The 16,496-nt window shown below is 44.0% G+C and overlaps 1 protein-coding gene across 1 annotated transcript in view; it reads left to right on the forward strand.

Annotated features, from left to right (window-relative positions):
• Positions 1-617: 617 nt before the first annotated feature.
• The window catches only part of Cib4 (calcium and integrin binding family member 4), a 78,496-nt gene continuing 62,617 nt past the window's right edge, over positions 618-16,496 (forward strand). The window contains exons 1-3 of the mRNA XM_004669355.2: positions 618-671; positions 1,247-1,281; positions 10,219-10,315. Of these exons, the coding sequence (XP_004669412.1) occupies positions 618-671; positions 1,247-1,281; positions 10,219-10,315 (186 nt within the window). The remainder of the gene's footprint in view (positions 672-1,246; positions 1,282-10,218; positions 10,316-16,496) is intronic.

Here is a 16,496-nt window from a genome sequence, read left to right on the forward strand (position 1 = left end):
CTCTCTGGTAAGGATACCTGAATTCTTCACTGTCTGGGTGGTTTCCTCACCTCATGTGAATAGCCCCTTTATTAGAAAGTGTGTCATCCTAATTTAAATATTCCTACCCTCTGTTCTTACAGAGATCCTGACTGATGCTGCAGAGTGCCCTTTTCTGGGCTTTTTTAAGGTCACCTCCTGTAGTCAGGGTCTACACTTATTCATCTGGTTCTAATACTGACTGAGCATGTACTATGTGTCAGGCATAATTACTTGCACCAACTCAATGAGTCTCTACTTAAGTCCCATGGCTATTATATCCACTGAGGACATTTAAGAGTCACAGAGGTTGAGTAGCTTGCCTTCAGGTCACATGGTCAACACACATAGCAGATCTGGGATTTGATCCCAAGCAATATGATTCCTGAGTCAACAATCTCAAGACTGCTTTTGGCCTGCCCTTCCTTTGCTGTTTTTGTGATGATGTTTCTTAGCCAGGGCACCAAAAGAACCTGATTTCCAACTCAGGGGCAGAAGGTGGAATGTAGGTCACCATGGCAACTGAATCAACAGGCTATATCAGTTGGTGAGCCCTTGAGACTGAGGTTCTACTGTTAACAAGAGGAGGCTGGGTTGGTATGGGGCAGTGTTTGAGGTACCAGATGCAGTGGGAGGACCTGGAAGAATACCAGGTGGGTAGCTAGGCCATAAATTTTAGGCAGAGCTAGGAGCTCTTCAGAGCAAGTAAGACAAAAGGGAAAACTCTTGCCCAAGGGCTTAAAGTTTACCAGGTAGGGCTGGGATAGTTCTTGCTTCTGCTTAACCCATACCCACATGATCCAGACTCTCCCATCCCTTTTCCCCACATCTATTACAGAACCTGGGCTTTGGCTCAGATAGGTTTTGTTTTCTTTCTTTTTGTTTTTGTTTATCAAGGTAAGGTTTCATTATAGCTCAGGCTGACCTGGAATTCACTATGTAGCTCTCTCAGGGTGGACTTGAACTCATGGTGATCCTCCTACCTCTGCCTTCCTCCCCCCACCCCAAGTGCTGGGGTTGAAGGCATGTGCCACCATGCTCTGCTTCAAATAGGCTTTCTTGATCTACGATGCTTTGCCTCTTTCCCATGATATGCAGGGAGGGCAGGTGCCCCCATTTCTCTAGATGGGAAATAAGCTTGTTCTTCCCTGCCTAGACGTCCCCCTTTCCTCCAGGGACTAGGGAAGAGATGAATTGAGTGACAGGTCATCTCTCCAATTTGTTGCAGGCCTTGACCTTCCTGACCAGAAATGAAATTCTGTGGTGAGTAGATGTCGATGTCCCCTTTCCCCTCTCTCTGAGAAGGATTTCTTCCTGGTGAGGCTTCACTCTGGTCCTTGCTCAGAGCCATACAACTCAAGGCAGCAGCTAGGATGGTCAGGCAGCCCTGGGGTCCCATGAGTTGAAGGAAATATAGGGGGCAATGCTGTTACTGCCACCTAAAGCAGAGATTCTACATAGAGATGGCAGGGCCTCTGGAACACTGAAGAAAACAAGGGAAGTTTGAGGAAGATAAAACCCATTTTGACCATTGACTGCTAATCTTGGAAGCATCACTCATGTTCAGTCTGCTGGCTGTCCCCTTCATGCTCCCTCTAGGGCCTGTTATGTGCCAGATACCATGAGAACAGAGGGTAAGTGGCCCCAGTCCCTGTTCTCAGATGGGTTCTTGTGGGAAAGATTCTGGGCAAAGACATTATCATCCAGTGTGGAGATGTGATAAATGACTCCACAGGGCTTGGGACAGGATGATGGGAGTAGACATGCTTGGCTGGATCCTGGTGCTCAACAAAACTTCTATATATGTAAATGAGTGCTTCAGGATATTTTGCAGGAAGTCTGGGGAGTGGGGAACCATTTAGATACTTTGGCCGGATCCTTCTTTCTCTCATTGACTTGTCTTGATCTGACCCTTTCCAAGCATCAACTCAGTGTAGAAGTTACAAATATGAAACTCTGCAGGCATAGATCCAGGAGGGCCAGGTGACAAGAAGCTATAGAGACCAGAGATAGTCATAGGGTTGTGTTGTTTTTCTTTTAAAAATACTATTTAAAGCCGGGCGTGGTGGCACACATGTTTAATCCCAGCACTTGGGAGGCAGAGGTAGGAGGATTGCTCTGAGTTCGAGGCCACCCTGAGAATTCAGAGTGAATTCCAGGTCAGCCTGGGCTACATTGAGACCCTACCTCAAAAAACCAAATAAAAATATAAAAATAAATAAATAAAAATACTATTTATTTCTCCCCCCACCATGCTGGGGCTTGAACTCAGGCTTTCATACATACTAGGCAAGTGCTTTACAACTAAGCCATATCCCCAGCTTACATTTCCAATATAGAAAAATGTGTTAAAACCCCAAATGAGGCCTGGAGAGATGGCTTAGTACTTAAGGTGCTTTCCTGCAAAGCCAAAGGACCCATGTTCGACTCCCCAGGTCCCATGTAAGCTAGACACATAAGGTTGCACATGCACACAAGATGGCATACATGTCTGGAGTTCAATTAGAGTGGGTGGAGGCCCTGGCATGACAATTATCTTGCTCTCATAAAAAAACCAAATGACCCATATCCTACTCCCTACCTAATATCTACTAATATTTTCCAAAAATTAATATGTGCATAAAATGAAATGAAATAGGTAAGCATGGCTAGAAAATCCAAATAGGATTCAAATTCTAAACAAAAAGCAAATGTCACCATTCTCTCCTGCTGGTCCTTCTCCCTGACTCAGTCTCTGTGGTAGTTTGAATGGACAGCCCCCCAGTATATTCAGGATTTTATTAAAGATTGTAATTTAAATCTGTAGCCACCTGGCTGGAGGAGGTGTCACTGTGGGTAGATCCTAGCATACAGCTAAGGTGTGGGGGTGGATTTGGAATTCCAGGCCAAAGATATACAAAGTGCTGGAGCTTTGCCTGGAGTTCCTGAAGTGTCCTATGTGGTATGGCTTTTGGCTTTTGGTGGTGGCCTTTTCTCTGTCAGCATGGACCTGTGAATGTGGGCCAGCTTCTTCTGCTATTATGGAACTTCCCCTGGATCTGTAAGCTTCAATAAATATCCCTTCCTCCATAACTGTGCCTGATTTGGAAATTCATCCTAGTGCTCTGTTCACTGTTTATCATCTAGGCCTCAGAAGAATTTCCTGTGCACAGACCTTCACATATCCTTTAGAAATTATACCCATGCATCCTGTGTCCTATGTCTTGTTCACATTGTCTTTGTCTTTTGTTTATGTTGTACTATTGGCCAATTTTACAATCCTTCTTTAATGGCTGTGGATCTTTCCCTCAGGTGGTTAAACCACAATTCATTACCATACCCTGTTACGGGTTTTTAAGTTGTTTATGGTTTTCACTTTTACAAATGATGCTATGTTAAACATTTATGTATAAAATGCTTAGTCAGCAGATGAGAGTAAATTCACTGGGGCAATTACTAACCGCTAAATTGCTGGGCACAGGGAAGGTACGTCGAAAAGGTTGATAGATGTGATGAGATTGTCTTTAAAGGGGTTGTAGCATCTTGTCCTCCTGGCAATGACATATGACCAGGCTGCTCTTCTTTTTTCAAGCCACAGACTCTTGAATTGTATTTTTGGATTCCAGGACTCCTCATATGTGCTGGGAACTAGCTGTGTGGGGTGGTAGTGATGGTGGTAGTAGTGGTGAGTAGCTGGAGAAGAGAGAAGAGGATATAAGGCAGGTGGGTTTTATCTCTTGAACATTGCCCTTCATTTTCTTTTGTTCTCTGTTGGTCTCCTGAGAATAATATACTTGGAATATCAAGCTATCCTTATGGAATCCTCCCATCTGAGCTAACTACAGAAGCCTTGAGGTGCTCCTTATGAAGGTCCTATTTCTAACCCATTTTTATGAGTTCTCCAGGACATTTTATGGGGAGTCAGGGGAGATGGGATTGAGGAGACCATTTAGATGCTCTGGCTTGGACCTTTTTTACCCTCCATGGTGCAGTGATACCGAAGAGGATTCTACTGTTTCACTGAAGGTGAGGTGCTAGCCCCAGAATACCATGGCAAAGACCATGAGGGACATCTGAGGATGAAGCACAGCTATCAGAGCTTGAGGAATAGACAGACAAAGACCCCAAAGTCTGGAGATACTCAAGTACTCAGATTCACAAGGGGGAAAGACTCTTTGATCTGCCAATTCCACTTGTATCAGGATAGCACTGGTGGCATAAGTCCTGATCCATCCATCCGTAGAATGCAGCACTTAGAGTCCACAGCATCTATGGAGGTCCTTAGAAGGAGCATGATGTCTAATATGGAGCCATCTCCAAGGTACATAATGGAATTAGGAAAGGAAAGTATATATGGGGCTCCCAGTTAATGTGCAAAATAGAACATCTTCTATGTTGGTTTTCTTTACTAAAAGGAGAGTAAAAATAAAGAATAAAGAAACCTGTAAGTACAAAAAGAACACACAAGAAAATAGCAGATGAGAAAGGCGAACAAAATGTAAGAAATACAGAGTAGACTGACACACAAGACAGATTTATCTAAAAAGAAAACTGTCTGCAAAGGTTGAAGTGCTAAAATAAAAATTAAAAATCCCCACCAAAATGCTCAGGCATCTCAGAATGCAAGGTGCAGAGTCATATGAAGACAGAAAGATCAAGAGTTTTAGTGATTTCTTCTCTACCTTATGATCCACTTGGCAGCCCTGTTCACCCCAGTGCAAGGCAGGAGCTCACCATCTGGAGAGTTACAGGCTGACCATCTGCTGACTCAGGGACACCAAGCACAATGAAGAGCAGAGGACCTTCCACTCAGCCTTCATAGCCTTACTGTAAGTCTGACTTGAAGGCTAAGGAATTCTACATATTGAGAAGGAATAAAAGAGTATACACATGCTGAGTCATATCATTTTATTTTACTTTTATTATTATTTTATATTGGGAGACTAGGAAAGAAGAATAATACAGAGAGAATAACTTCTCTCTTTTTTATAGGAATATGTCACAAGATGATGTCTACAATGAAAAAGTATTGCCAAATAGGAGCATTAGCACAGTATTTAGAAGTTACTAAGTAAATATTGAGTAAAAGGCCAAGAGAATAGCAAGCTGCCTCTAGAGAATGGGAATGAAGAAGGGGTGTGCAGTACAGGGCATTATTCATTTTAACTGTAAGATGTATGGTATTATTTGTGGAATTTCTGGTTTGTTTTTCAAGGCAGGGTCTCACTGTAGCTCAGGCTAACCTCAAATTCACTATGTATTCTCAGGGTGGCATCAAACTCGTGGCAATCCTTTTACCTCTGCCTCCTGAGTACTGGTATTAAAGGCATGTGCAACCACACTCAGCTTTATTTGTATTTTTAATCTATTTACATATATTGGTTTGGTAACCTAGACTGATAGATACAAGGTGCTTCTGGTGTTGTTAAATAAGAGATGCTTATACATGCACACACAGAAGGAGAATATCTGGAAAAGCACATACACAGGTTGAAAACAGGCCAGCTTCAGAGGCAACGTGGTTCCTGAGCATCTTAAGGTTAGTGTGGGTGTGGGTATTGTCTGTTAATGAAAGAAGCAGCTTTAATTCAGATGCCCAGATGCATAGTGTGAGTTCAGGAAGTACTTGGCACATGGTACTAAGGGAAGAAAAAGGCCATCGTGGACTGCCAAAGCCAAGATTGGCCAGACCAAGCCCTGATCACTTTTGAATAATTTTTCTATGTGGCTCTAATGACAGGTTGTGATTTTCCTATATTTGGCCTTTATTAACCTATATATGGCCTGTCAAGTCTAAATTGGATGACAAGTCTAGTTGGATGGATATAGCTCATTTTTTAAAAGTGACCAAGAGGCCAGTAGAAATAACCTTTGCAGGGGTGGAAGTGATTCTTTCTAATACTTTCCTATGGTCTTATCTATAACATAATTAAGCATATAAAGGCCAGGTCACCAATTCTGCAGATGCCCCTGCTGGAAGAGCAGAGCACATGTGACACAGCCTAGCCCACAAAAAAGATCTTTACACCCTACATTTCTGGCCTATAAAACTTTTCTTTGATGTCCTCTGATCCTTGAAGGGATAAGGTCCTTTTTAGCCTAAGTGTCAGAGAGGCCCCTTCTGACTTCCCCATAATCAGCTGTCCCAGAAGCTCTTGCCTCCTCATACTGCTTTGGGAGCAAGCCTTTCTAGCTGTGGCTACAGTTCTTTAGCCCCAAAGCAAGCACAGGAGATCATGTGGGCAGATACGGCTTTATTCAGTCCAGACCACTGTGGCTGGGGACCAAGTGTCTGAGCTCAGGCTGAGGCTTTGAACAACTTTGTCACTCTGGAATCTCTCCTGCCACCTTCTGGGTGGAGTGTGGGGGACTACTTGGTGGGAACTGGGGCTGAAACTTTGGTCAATCCAGCCACAGGTCCTTCCTTCCTTCTTTTCCTTTTTTCTTCTTTCTTTCTTCTTCTCCTCTTTCTTTTCTTCTATGCTAGCAACCAACACAGGACTTCATACATGCTAGGCAAGTGCTCTGCCACTGAACCATCCCCTCAGCCTGTTATAAGGCTCCCAAATCTTTCTAGTCTCCACTCCTTGTCCTGGCCATTAGTTCCTGGGTCCCCTAGAACTCCTGAAGGTCATTAGGTAGACTGTTAGAGGTTTTCTTTATGGAAGTAAAAAATCATGGGCTTGACGCTCAGCTTTTCCACTTTCTAACCTTGTGACTGATGAGTTTCTTATTATGTGGAGACTCAGTTTCCATAATTTAAAACAGTGTGAGGTAAGTAATAGCATCTAACCTCACAAAGTCATCATTGGGACAATGAGATGATTGAATCTGTGTTATCATATGAGCAATGCCTGGTACATGGTTCCACACTGTGTACATACTCATAGCTATTGTTATCATGCTATTATTACCCCTTTTTGCAAATGAACAAACTGTCTCTGAAAAAGACAATGACTTTCCCAAGGTCACACAGCTTGGAAGTAGCAGATCAGGAGACTTGCATGTTCAGGCTAAAGAAGAGCCATTTATAAAATATCTGTAGTCTGTACCATAGGGCAACAGACTGTTGGGTTGGGGAGAAGCCCAAACAGCTGAGCTTAAGGACCAAAGAGGTGGAACCTAGGATTTGTACTGGTCTTGCTGGTATAGGAGAAGCACTGGGAAGTTTGTAGAACCTGTAGGTGCATGGACCAGGTCTTGGGCTTGAAATGAGAACCTTGGGATTAGAGAGTACAGACTCTTTTACAATCACTATTATAATAGGAGTCTTATTTGAGAACCACTAAACTTGAGGGTCTCAGAGGCAAGGAGGTGAATAAGACTCCAGAGAGGGGTACAGAAACCTAGAGATGCAGATACCTAATTTGGAGGGAGCCAGGTGAGGATTGGTCACTGAGACTGGGAAGAGGTCACTCCAAGGTCATTTTGAGAGTTAGCTAGCAGTAGAGTGGCCTCTAAACCGCAGACAGCCCTTTACTGGTCTGGGAGCCAAGTGTGGAAGGAAGCCTGCTTGGCTGCTGGCAGACTGAACGTGTGAGTTTCTCAAATGACTTTGACTTCTGAGTCCATTAGTGATTAATTCAGAGTTCCATTTGGAGCAGGCTGATCCATATTTGGAGGACGAGAACATTCTGTGGCAGCCGAGATGCAGCTGTGATTCATCTATGGTCAGCCAACCCCCATGGTCACCTGGGAAGGTCCAGAGTCTGGGGTAGGGCCCCCATCTAGCACCCCCTCATCAAGTCTTTGTGGAAGAAGGCAAAGGTCTCTTACTTGGGAGGAGGGTGGACCCTTCAGGGTGGGAAGTATAGTTCAAAGGATGCATTTTAGGGCTCAGCCATTCCCTCTGCCTCTTTTCAGTTGTGTGAACTTGGGAACACTTCATAAATGTTCCATGCCTCAGTATACTTAACCATAGAAATGACCTCTATAAGTGTAGCAGACAGCTTCAGGTTCGCTGAGATGAACTTTCAGACCAGGCACACTTATGGAGGAAGGGATTTATTGAAGCTTACAGATCCAGGGGAAGTTCCATAATGGCAGAAGAAGCTGGCCTGCCTTCACAGGCCCAAGCAGACAGAGAGAAGCACAAGCCTAAAGGTCAAAAGCCACAGCACACTTCAGGAACTCCAGCTAGGCACACTTTACATATCTTTATGAAATTGGAAACCCACCACCAAACCTTAAGACCACCCAGTGACATTGCCTCCAGCCAGGTAGCCAGCAGATGCAAACTACAAACAATAAAGAACTGAATATATTGGGGGCCATCTATTCTATTCAAACCACCACAATAGGTCTCCCATGGACATGATTAAAACATTGTATAGTCAGAAGAAGTGGTGATAGCAGCAGTTTCCTTCTCTTTCTCTGGCTCCTTTCAGCCTCCCTTTCCTGGGCTTCTGGGAGACAGCTTTGGTGTCTGAGCCCTGGTTTTAAGAGCCAAACTATGTGATGTTGGGCAAGTCATTTACCTCCTATTTTCTCTTCTGTAAAAGAGAGTATATAGCAACAGGATGCAGACAACACCCTCAATCAGAGTCCTTTATGGTGATAGAGGGTAGAGGGACTCTTCAGAGGTTACAGTGGGGTGGGGAGGCATCCAAACCCCAGACATCCTGAATCAGGTCCCAAGGAACCCAGAGAGGGATGTAACAGCTGTCATCTTGGCTTTTGACAGAAGGATGTAGATGCAGCCAGAGTCATGCTGATGTTAAAGAGCAGGGCCAATCAACCATGACCACTTTCTCTCATGACCTCCATTTGCCTATTGAGACTTCCCTGGGGGCCAAGACCATATGGAAGTTTGAAGGCCAGAACTGGCTGTGGTGGTTGAGATAAGCCTCCCATGGAGCTGGGAACAGAAGCTCAGCTTTGTATTACTTCCAAGCTCTCATTGCTGTGACCTATAGGATGCTTTTCCAGTCCATGAGCTGTGACAAGATGAGTGGCTGGAAGGGGGACAGAAGAGGTGGCTTTGTGTTCTTTGCTGTTAGGCCCTGGCAAGGCCTCCTTCTCTACTCTTGAATCTCCAGTCATAAAAACATTTCCAAATTCTTCTCTTAGTTACATGATCCCAAATTTCACCCACCAAAGCTTCATCTGATTTATCTATGGATGTTAGTGAAAGGCTACTTTTTTACTCACTCTAGAGTGCAAATTAATTTGATGAGATTATTTACTCCTAGAACTCATCTGAGATAAGAGATTTGATGGGAGGGAAGAGCATAATAGGAAAGGAGTAGAAGAGAGAATTTTGGAGCATAAAGGGACTATAAAAGGAGGCCAGAGAGCAGGCCTAGGCCAGATAAGAGGGCTCCCTCTGTTACAGTCTAACTTTGGGTCACTCATAGCCAAGAGGCAATGGACACCATAATCACATATATAGGAGAGGAAGAGACAGGAGAAGGGGAATTAAGTCTGGTAGGCTATAGACAATGTTTTTTAAAAAATTAATTTATTTATTTGAGAAAAAGGTAGATAAAGAGGAGAGAAGAGAGATAGAGAGACAGAATATAGGTGAGCCAGGGCCTTCTGCTACAACAAACGAACTCAAGATGCATGTGCTACTTTGTGCATCTGGCTTTACATGGGTACTAGGGAATCAAATTCCAAGCTCTCAGACTTTGTAAGCAAGCACCTTTTAACCACCAAGCCATCTCTACAGTGTGAGAATGTGTTTTTAATCAGCTTTATGGCTACCTCCAAACACACACACACACACACACACACACACACACACACACACACCCCTTTTTTCCCTTTCCACTCAACTTGTACCATTGATTAATCAGAGGTATTGATCACCCTTCATTCAGTTGATGACAGAAAACTTCAGAAGTGTTAAGTAAGCTGCCCAAGATCACACAGCCCTGCCAGGCCAGTGCAAGGTCTGCAGTCCATTGTCTCTTCCACCAGTTGCTATTGGCATTGGCCCTACAGGCCTAAGAACCTGCTGGTGGACAGGGATTACTGTCTCGAATAGGATGATATGGACAGGGAGGATGAGGGGGTCATCTTTCCTTGGCCCTGAGCAGGCCTTTGCTCTTTCCTATCTTTTTTCTTTCAGCGATTGTGCAGCCATGTTAACCTCTGTGTATAACTTATAAGTAAAGTCCCCTGGACTGCTGTGGGGACCTACAGACAGAGAACTGGATGATAGGGATGAGAGGAATACTGTCTATCCTATACTGATGCTTCCCTTGCCTTTCTCTTCAGCATCCACGATACCTTTCTGAAGCTCTGCCCAACAGGCAAGTATGACAAGGAGACCACACTGACCATGGAACAGGTCAGCTCCCTGCCTGCCCTGAGGGTGAGTCCAGGAGGGCAGGTGGGGGTGAGACTGAAGATGTGTCAGGGACAGGCAAGGCAGACCCTCCTTGTATAGGGATTTCAGCTACTAGCCTCATTTTGAGGGTCTTAGGTGAGCTCCAGGCAGAGGGCCCAGCAGGACATGGTCCCCAAGTGCTTCTAACTCACTGCTATAAGCTTCCTATCCTTCATCAGATCAGGCAGGACTGGTGGGATGGTCATCAACCATCTCTTTGTCTTTGGTGAGACCAAGGAGTGTGTAAGACTTGCTCTAGGTTTAATTTGGAAGGCAGTGGCTCAGCTGGAGGCTCTCATTGGTTCTGATCATCAAGCTCTACCCTGCTGGTTACTTTTGAGCCGCAGATGTTATCACATCTCTTGCTGCTTGCCATTTACTTGACCCCTCACTTTCCCCAATGGTCTCTGTTCCAGCTTGTTCTTCTGCTATGCTTTGTGCCCCAAATTGGGATGAGTGGGAAGGTAGGGATCCCACACAGACAATCAGGGCACAGGAAAGCCACTGGCAGAGGGCACTTCAGACATTCCTCAACCCTTTTCCTTTTGTCTGCCTTAGTAGACTAGGACTGTTCTAGAGGGAATGAGAGGCTTTTTTGGGTTCTCCTGTGAGAAGCCAGAAGCATAAGACTTGGAGCTGGGGAGTAGTTAGGGACCTGTCCTCTCAACCTAGCTTCTTCCATCTCTAGATATGACTAGAGGGAAGAGGAACACTTGAATTTCAGCTTTTCCATTGTCTCCTCTTCATTCCCTCAATATAGTCAGCCCTCCTCAAGCCAATGGGGCTCTTTTGTTGTTGTTGTTTATTTTTATTTATTTATTTGAGAGTGACAGAAAGAGAGAGAAAGAGAAGCCAGGCGTGGTGGCGCACGCCTTTAATCCCAGCACTTGGGAGGCAGAGGTAGGAGGATTGCCATGAGTTCGAGGCCACCCTGAGACTACAGAGTGAATTCCAGGTCAGCCTGGGCTAGAGTGAGACCCTACTTTGAAAAACCAAAAAAAAAAAAAAAAAAAAAAAAACCAGAAAAAAAAGAAAGAGAAAGAGGCAGATAGATAGAGAATGGGCATGCCAGAGCCTCCAGCCATTGCAAATGAACTCCAGATGCATATGCCCCTTTGTGTATCTGGCTTATGTGGGTCCTGGGGAGCCTTGAACCAGGATCCTTAGGCTTCACAGGCAAGCACTTAACTGCTAAGCCATCTCTCTAGCCCAACCAATGGGTTTCTTTAGACAAAGGGGGTGAACCAGCTGTTCACTCTTCTGGCTTTCCCCACTGCCTCTGGGCAAAATCCTACATTCTATACACCTAGGACACACACACACACACACACTCAACCTGCCTTTACTATGGGTAAGTCCTTTGCAAACCACTTCCTTAGGTCCCCATTTTCTCCCTTGTAAAATGGGGAGGTGGTAGGAATGGTGGGCTCCTGGCATCCAATAGGTCCTTAAGGACAGTGGCTTGAGCCTTTGTCTCTGTTATGAAGAGACCCTGCCCTCCACCAGGACAGCTTGGCAGATCCCAGAGGTACACAATGAAAGGACTCCCCAGCCACTCCTGAGATTTTAATTAAAATTTGCACATCATTGGTGATGTCGGCTTAACAAATTATAGCACTGTCAGACTTCCTGATTTGTCATTGGCATCTTGGTGGAATAGTGATTTGCATTGTCATTGTGCAGTGACAGCCCACCTTCCTTCTGTCTGGAACAAGATAAACTCTAAAGGAAGGTGCCACAAGGATGAGGCACAGAAACTCACAAGGAGGAGATAACTCTTAGGAGGAAGCCTGGAGTGGGAACATAAGTAGTCATTCAACCTCTTAAATGACATACTGTCTCTGGAACAGAGACAGAGGGAAAAAAAATCCCTACAAATATGAGGTTTGAAATACAAGTAAAAATGGAAGTCTAAGAACAAAAGAAGATAGAAAGATGAGGGGAAGGGCAGTCTTGGAGCTGTCCTTGGACAAGGAAAGGCCTCACTCCATGTGGTCCAAGGCCTAACTCAAGGTCCAAAGACTGTGCAGTTTTTTTTTTTTAACAGTAAAAAGAGATACTTTCTAATCATCAAAACTTCACAGAGAGGGAATGAGCTCCCCACCACTAAAGGGAACAAAGCAGAGCCCACCAGACCCTTGGCAGGGGTGTTCTGGCTCCATAGTTGGTATCAAAGGGGGACTAGACTAGATGGCTCCTCTGAGTCTGTGGTTCTGGCCCTGGGGTGAGTCTTGTTCTCCTTGGGATCATCCACCACAGTGTGTCCCAGACTTTTTATTTCAAAACCAAAGTCTATTTTGAGCAGGGAGTAGATACTAACCTTTGATTTTTCCAAGTAAGGACATAAAAAAAAGTCACCCACAATCACCATCAATTCATATTTTAAAAAATGTTAATTTTAGCTGGGTGTGGTAATATATGACTGTAACCCCAGAACTTGGGAGGTGGAGGCTAGGAGGTCAGGAGTTTAAGGCCAACCTTGTCTCCAAAAAAAAAAGCAAAACAATAACAAAAGTTAATATGAAAACAAAAATATAAAAGAATCAAGAACAGCTTTTTTTTTCTTCTCCCAAACACATCACTGTTTGTCCTTATTGTTCTCTCCTTGGTAACCAGTTGTCAATAGCTTTGTCATTGGTTCATTACTGATCTCATATACTTTTAGGAAGAGCTAAACCTACAACTTAGTTCCTCTCTGTATCTTCCCAATCTTGAACAAAATAGAAATCTTGCTTCCCAAAAGGAGCAAGGACAGACTTCCTGGAAGAGGTAGGGTGCCAGTGAGCTCAGTGTCCTCTGCCACCAAGGGTCCTCTGTGGCCTGGAGACAGGGGGCCTTAACTCACACTAGAGAGAACAGGACCCCAAGGACCTCTGGGGACTAGTAGAATTTGTTAAGGGGCTTGAGTGCTCTGGGAAGAAAGTTGTTTTCATAATTTGGGTTCCCTCAGGGAAAAAATTGTCTTTTTTTTTTTTTTTCGAGATAGGGTTTCACTCTAGCTCAGTCTGACCTGGAATTTACTTTGTAATCTCAGGGTGGCCTCGAACTCACTGTGATTCTCTTACCTCTGCCTCCCAAGTACTGGAATTAAAGGTGAAAAGTTGTCTTTTGATATTGGGAAGGGTCTGACTTAAGAGAGAAAGGTTCTAGGTAGCAGAGATAGCAAAAAAGCCTATTGACAAAGATGCCTGCTAAGTTGGGACGCTGTGCCCCTTTTCCATATGGAGTTTCTGTGCTTGCTCTGTTTGTCCGCTGTATTTGATGTCTTTAAAAGGCAATTAGCTCAATGTCTCTGTTCCTGTAAATAATGATTTTGCTTTCTGTAAACAGAATGAGCGTGGAGTGGTGTGACTCAGGTTTCTAGTTTCCTGGCCCAGAGTGCCTTTGTGTCTACCTGGGAGGGCTGGTAGCAGGGAGATGAGGTAGTCTTAGAGTCTGTGAGGAAAAGGTCTGCATTCTAGCCTGACCACTTCATCCTCTTGCCCTTTACCCCAACCCCTCTGGGCAGATGGCCCTGGCATGGACTGGACCCCACTATGCATTACCCCAGACCTTGCACAGAGAAGGAAAGCTTAGGAAAGCTTCACAGGTATAAGGAGATAGGAACAGATTGAGCTCTTTCTCTCTCTCATTTTTAAATTTTATTGCATGCACATGTGTGTGTTATCTGTGTATAAACCATGCACACTTGTGTGTATATAGTTGCCTGTGATCCATGTCCTCAATCACTGTTTTGCATTGTTTTCTTGAAATGGAGCCTCTCACTGAAACTGGAGCTGCTATTTTCAGTCAGACTAGCTGAACAGCAAACTCTAGCAGTTCTCCTGTCTCCAACTCCACAGGAGTGGAGTTATAGGTATATGTATCCATGCCTGGCTTTTACTTGGGTGCTGGGATTAAATTTGGGGCCTTTCTGGCACTCATGCTAATGTGGTGAGAACCCTCTTAACTGCTGAGCCACCTCACTGGCCCTTTCTTTAACTTTTTGAGACAGGGCCTCATGTATTACAAACTAGCCTTGAACTTGATATGTACTGAGAATGACTTTGAAATATTATGAGTATTGGAATTTTAGATGTGCATTACCATGCCAGGATTATGTAGTACTGGGGATGATCCTCATACATGTTAGGCAAGCATTGTACTACCCTGAGCTCTTCCATGTCACTTTCTACTTCCCTCCAGTTTGCCTGGGTCTTTCTGAGCCCTACTTCTGGAATGGGCCTTATTTGTTTAGAATAGCTTCCCAAAGCTGAAACAGCAAAATGTCCTATTTATTCAGCCTTTTAAGAGATTGCCAAAGTAGGAGGTGTGGGATGATAGTAATTTTAGAATTAAAAATTTAATTTCTAAAAAGTTCTTCTTTCTTGGGTTGGAAAGATGGCTCAGCTGAGGGCCCAAGGGGGCCTGAGACCACTAGAGTTTGATTCTCAAGATGACATCTAAACAGCTGGGTATGACCATGTGTGTCTATAATCCCAGTACTACATAGAAGCAAAGACCATAGAATCATCAGAGCCCTGTAAGCTCTGGAACCAGCAGAGATGCTCTGGCTCAAAACAAAAACCAGGTGGAAGAGTGATGGAGCAGGGCACCCAATACTCCACTCTGGCTGTAGATGAGATATGTTGTACCACACCATACCACACACACCAACCAACCATACCACCACACCACACATGACATTACACATACACATGCCAATCCTCTTTTTTCTTTTCTCTGGCTTCAAAACTCCCAATTGTCTCTACCTCTCAAGTGTTGAGATTACAGGTATGCACTACCATGCCTGGGTTTTTTTTTTTTTTTAAAAAAAACTTTTATTGAAAATTTCTATACATATAGGCAATATATCATGATTATAGTCCTGTCCCACAATGCTCCCTTTCCCTACTCTCAAGTCCCCCCTTCACTGAATCCCTTCTTTCCAATATGTCTGTTTCCTATTTAGATGTCATTTTCTTCTCTCTTGTTATGCATGTCTTATGTAGGAGGCATTAGCCCCTATGAAGCCAGGAATATCATGGCCATTTTGTGTTAGAAGACAATATTATAAGCACTCTTCCCCTTCCTTTGGCTCTTACATTATTTATGTCAGCTCGTCAGCAATGGTCCCTGAGCCTTGGAGGGTGAAAAAGTAGCTTTTTAATCAAAATGATTCATGTATGCCAAGAGTTAAGTTGCCCTATGCTGGTTACTCCATTTCCCCCTCTCAAAGGCAACCATTCTGCTCTTACTGAGTCTTTTGGTGTTTATTTCCATATCTCTGAGGAGAGTCTGGACTGTTGTTCTGGAAAATTCAACCCTTGGCTTTTCCTGAGAGAAGGTGTTTTGCTCATTCTCCTTTCCCTGTGCCGATCTCATAAGTTACTCCCCATCCACATACCCTCCAATGTATTTGTGTGATAATTTTGAATAAAAAATATTTGGTGTTGAATTAGTTAGTTTTTTGTTAACTTTTCATATATGTATTCCTGGTATACATGTATGTGTGTGTATGTGAGTGCACATGTATATGGGACTCTGTTTGCATATGGAGGCCAGAGGCAGATAGTGAGTCCCTTGATTCTCTTTATTTACTGAGGTAAGATCTCTGAGTTGAACCCAGAGCTCCTAGATTCAGCTAGTCTCATGAGTCAGCTTGGCCCAGAGATCTCCTGTCTCTGCCTCCTGCATACTGGGGTTATAGGCAATCCCCATATCACAAGGCATTTTCATGGATGTTAGAGGTCTGCCTGAACTCCTGTCTTCACACTTGGCATGGCAAGTGCTTTATCCACTGAGCCTTTGTCCCAGCCCCTTTTGTTAGTTTTAATAAAATACTTGAAGGGGGCTACTTTGTAGGAAAAAAACGGGAGTTTATTTAGTTTAAATAACATGGTGTAGGCTCTAGCAAGGGCCCCTTCCTCAGCTGTACCCCATTACATCAGGCGTGCATAAGTACCTGCACCTGTGTAGTCTCTCTTTCCTTATGAGGCCACCAGGATTTAAGCCTGGGGCTCCACCCTCTTGATTTATCTGATCTAACCACTTTCTGAAAGCCCCATACTTTAACACTATAGTAGGATGACATTTCTATACTCTTAATACAATTAACATAAAACTTTGGGGATTAAACTCCTCCATGAGTGTATATATTGAGGGTATACTCACATTTAAACCATAG

Source organism: Jaculus jaculus, chromosome 5, assembly GCF_020740685.1.
Source record: "Jaculus jaculus isolate mJacJac1 chromosome 5, mJacJac1.mat.Y.cur, whole genome shotgun sequence".
Taxonomy (NCBI): domain Eukaryota; kingdom Metazoa; phylum Chordata; class Mammalia; order Rodentia; family Dipodidae; genus Jaculus; species Jaculus jaculus.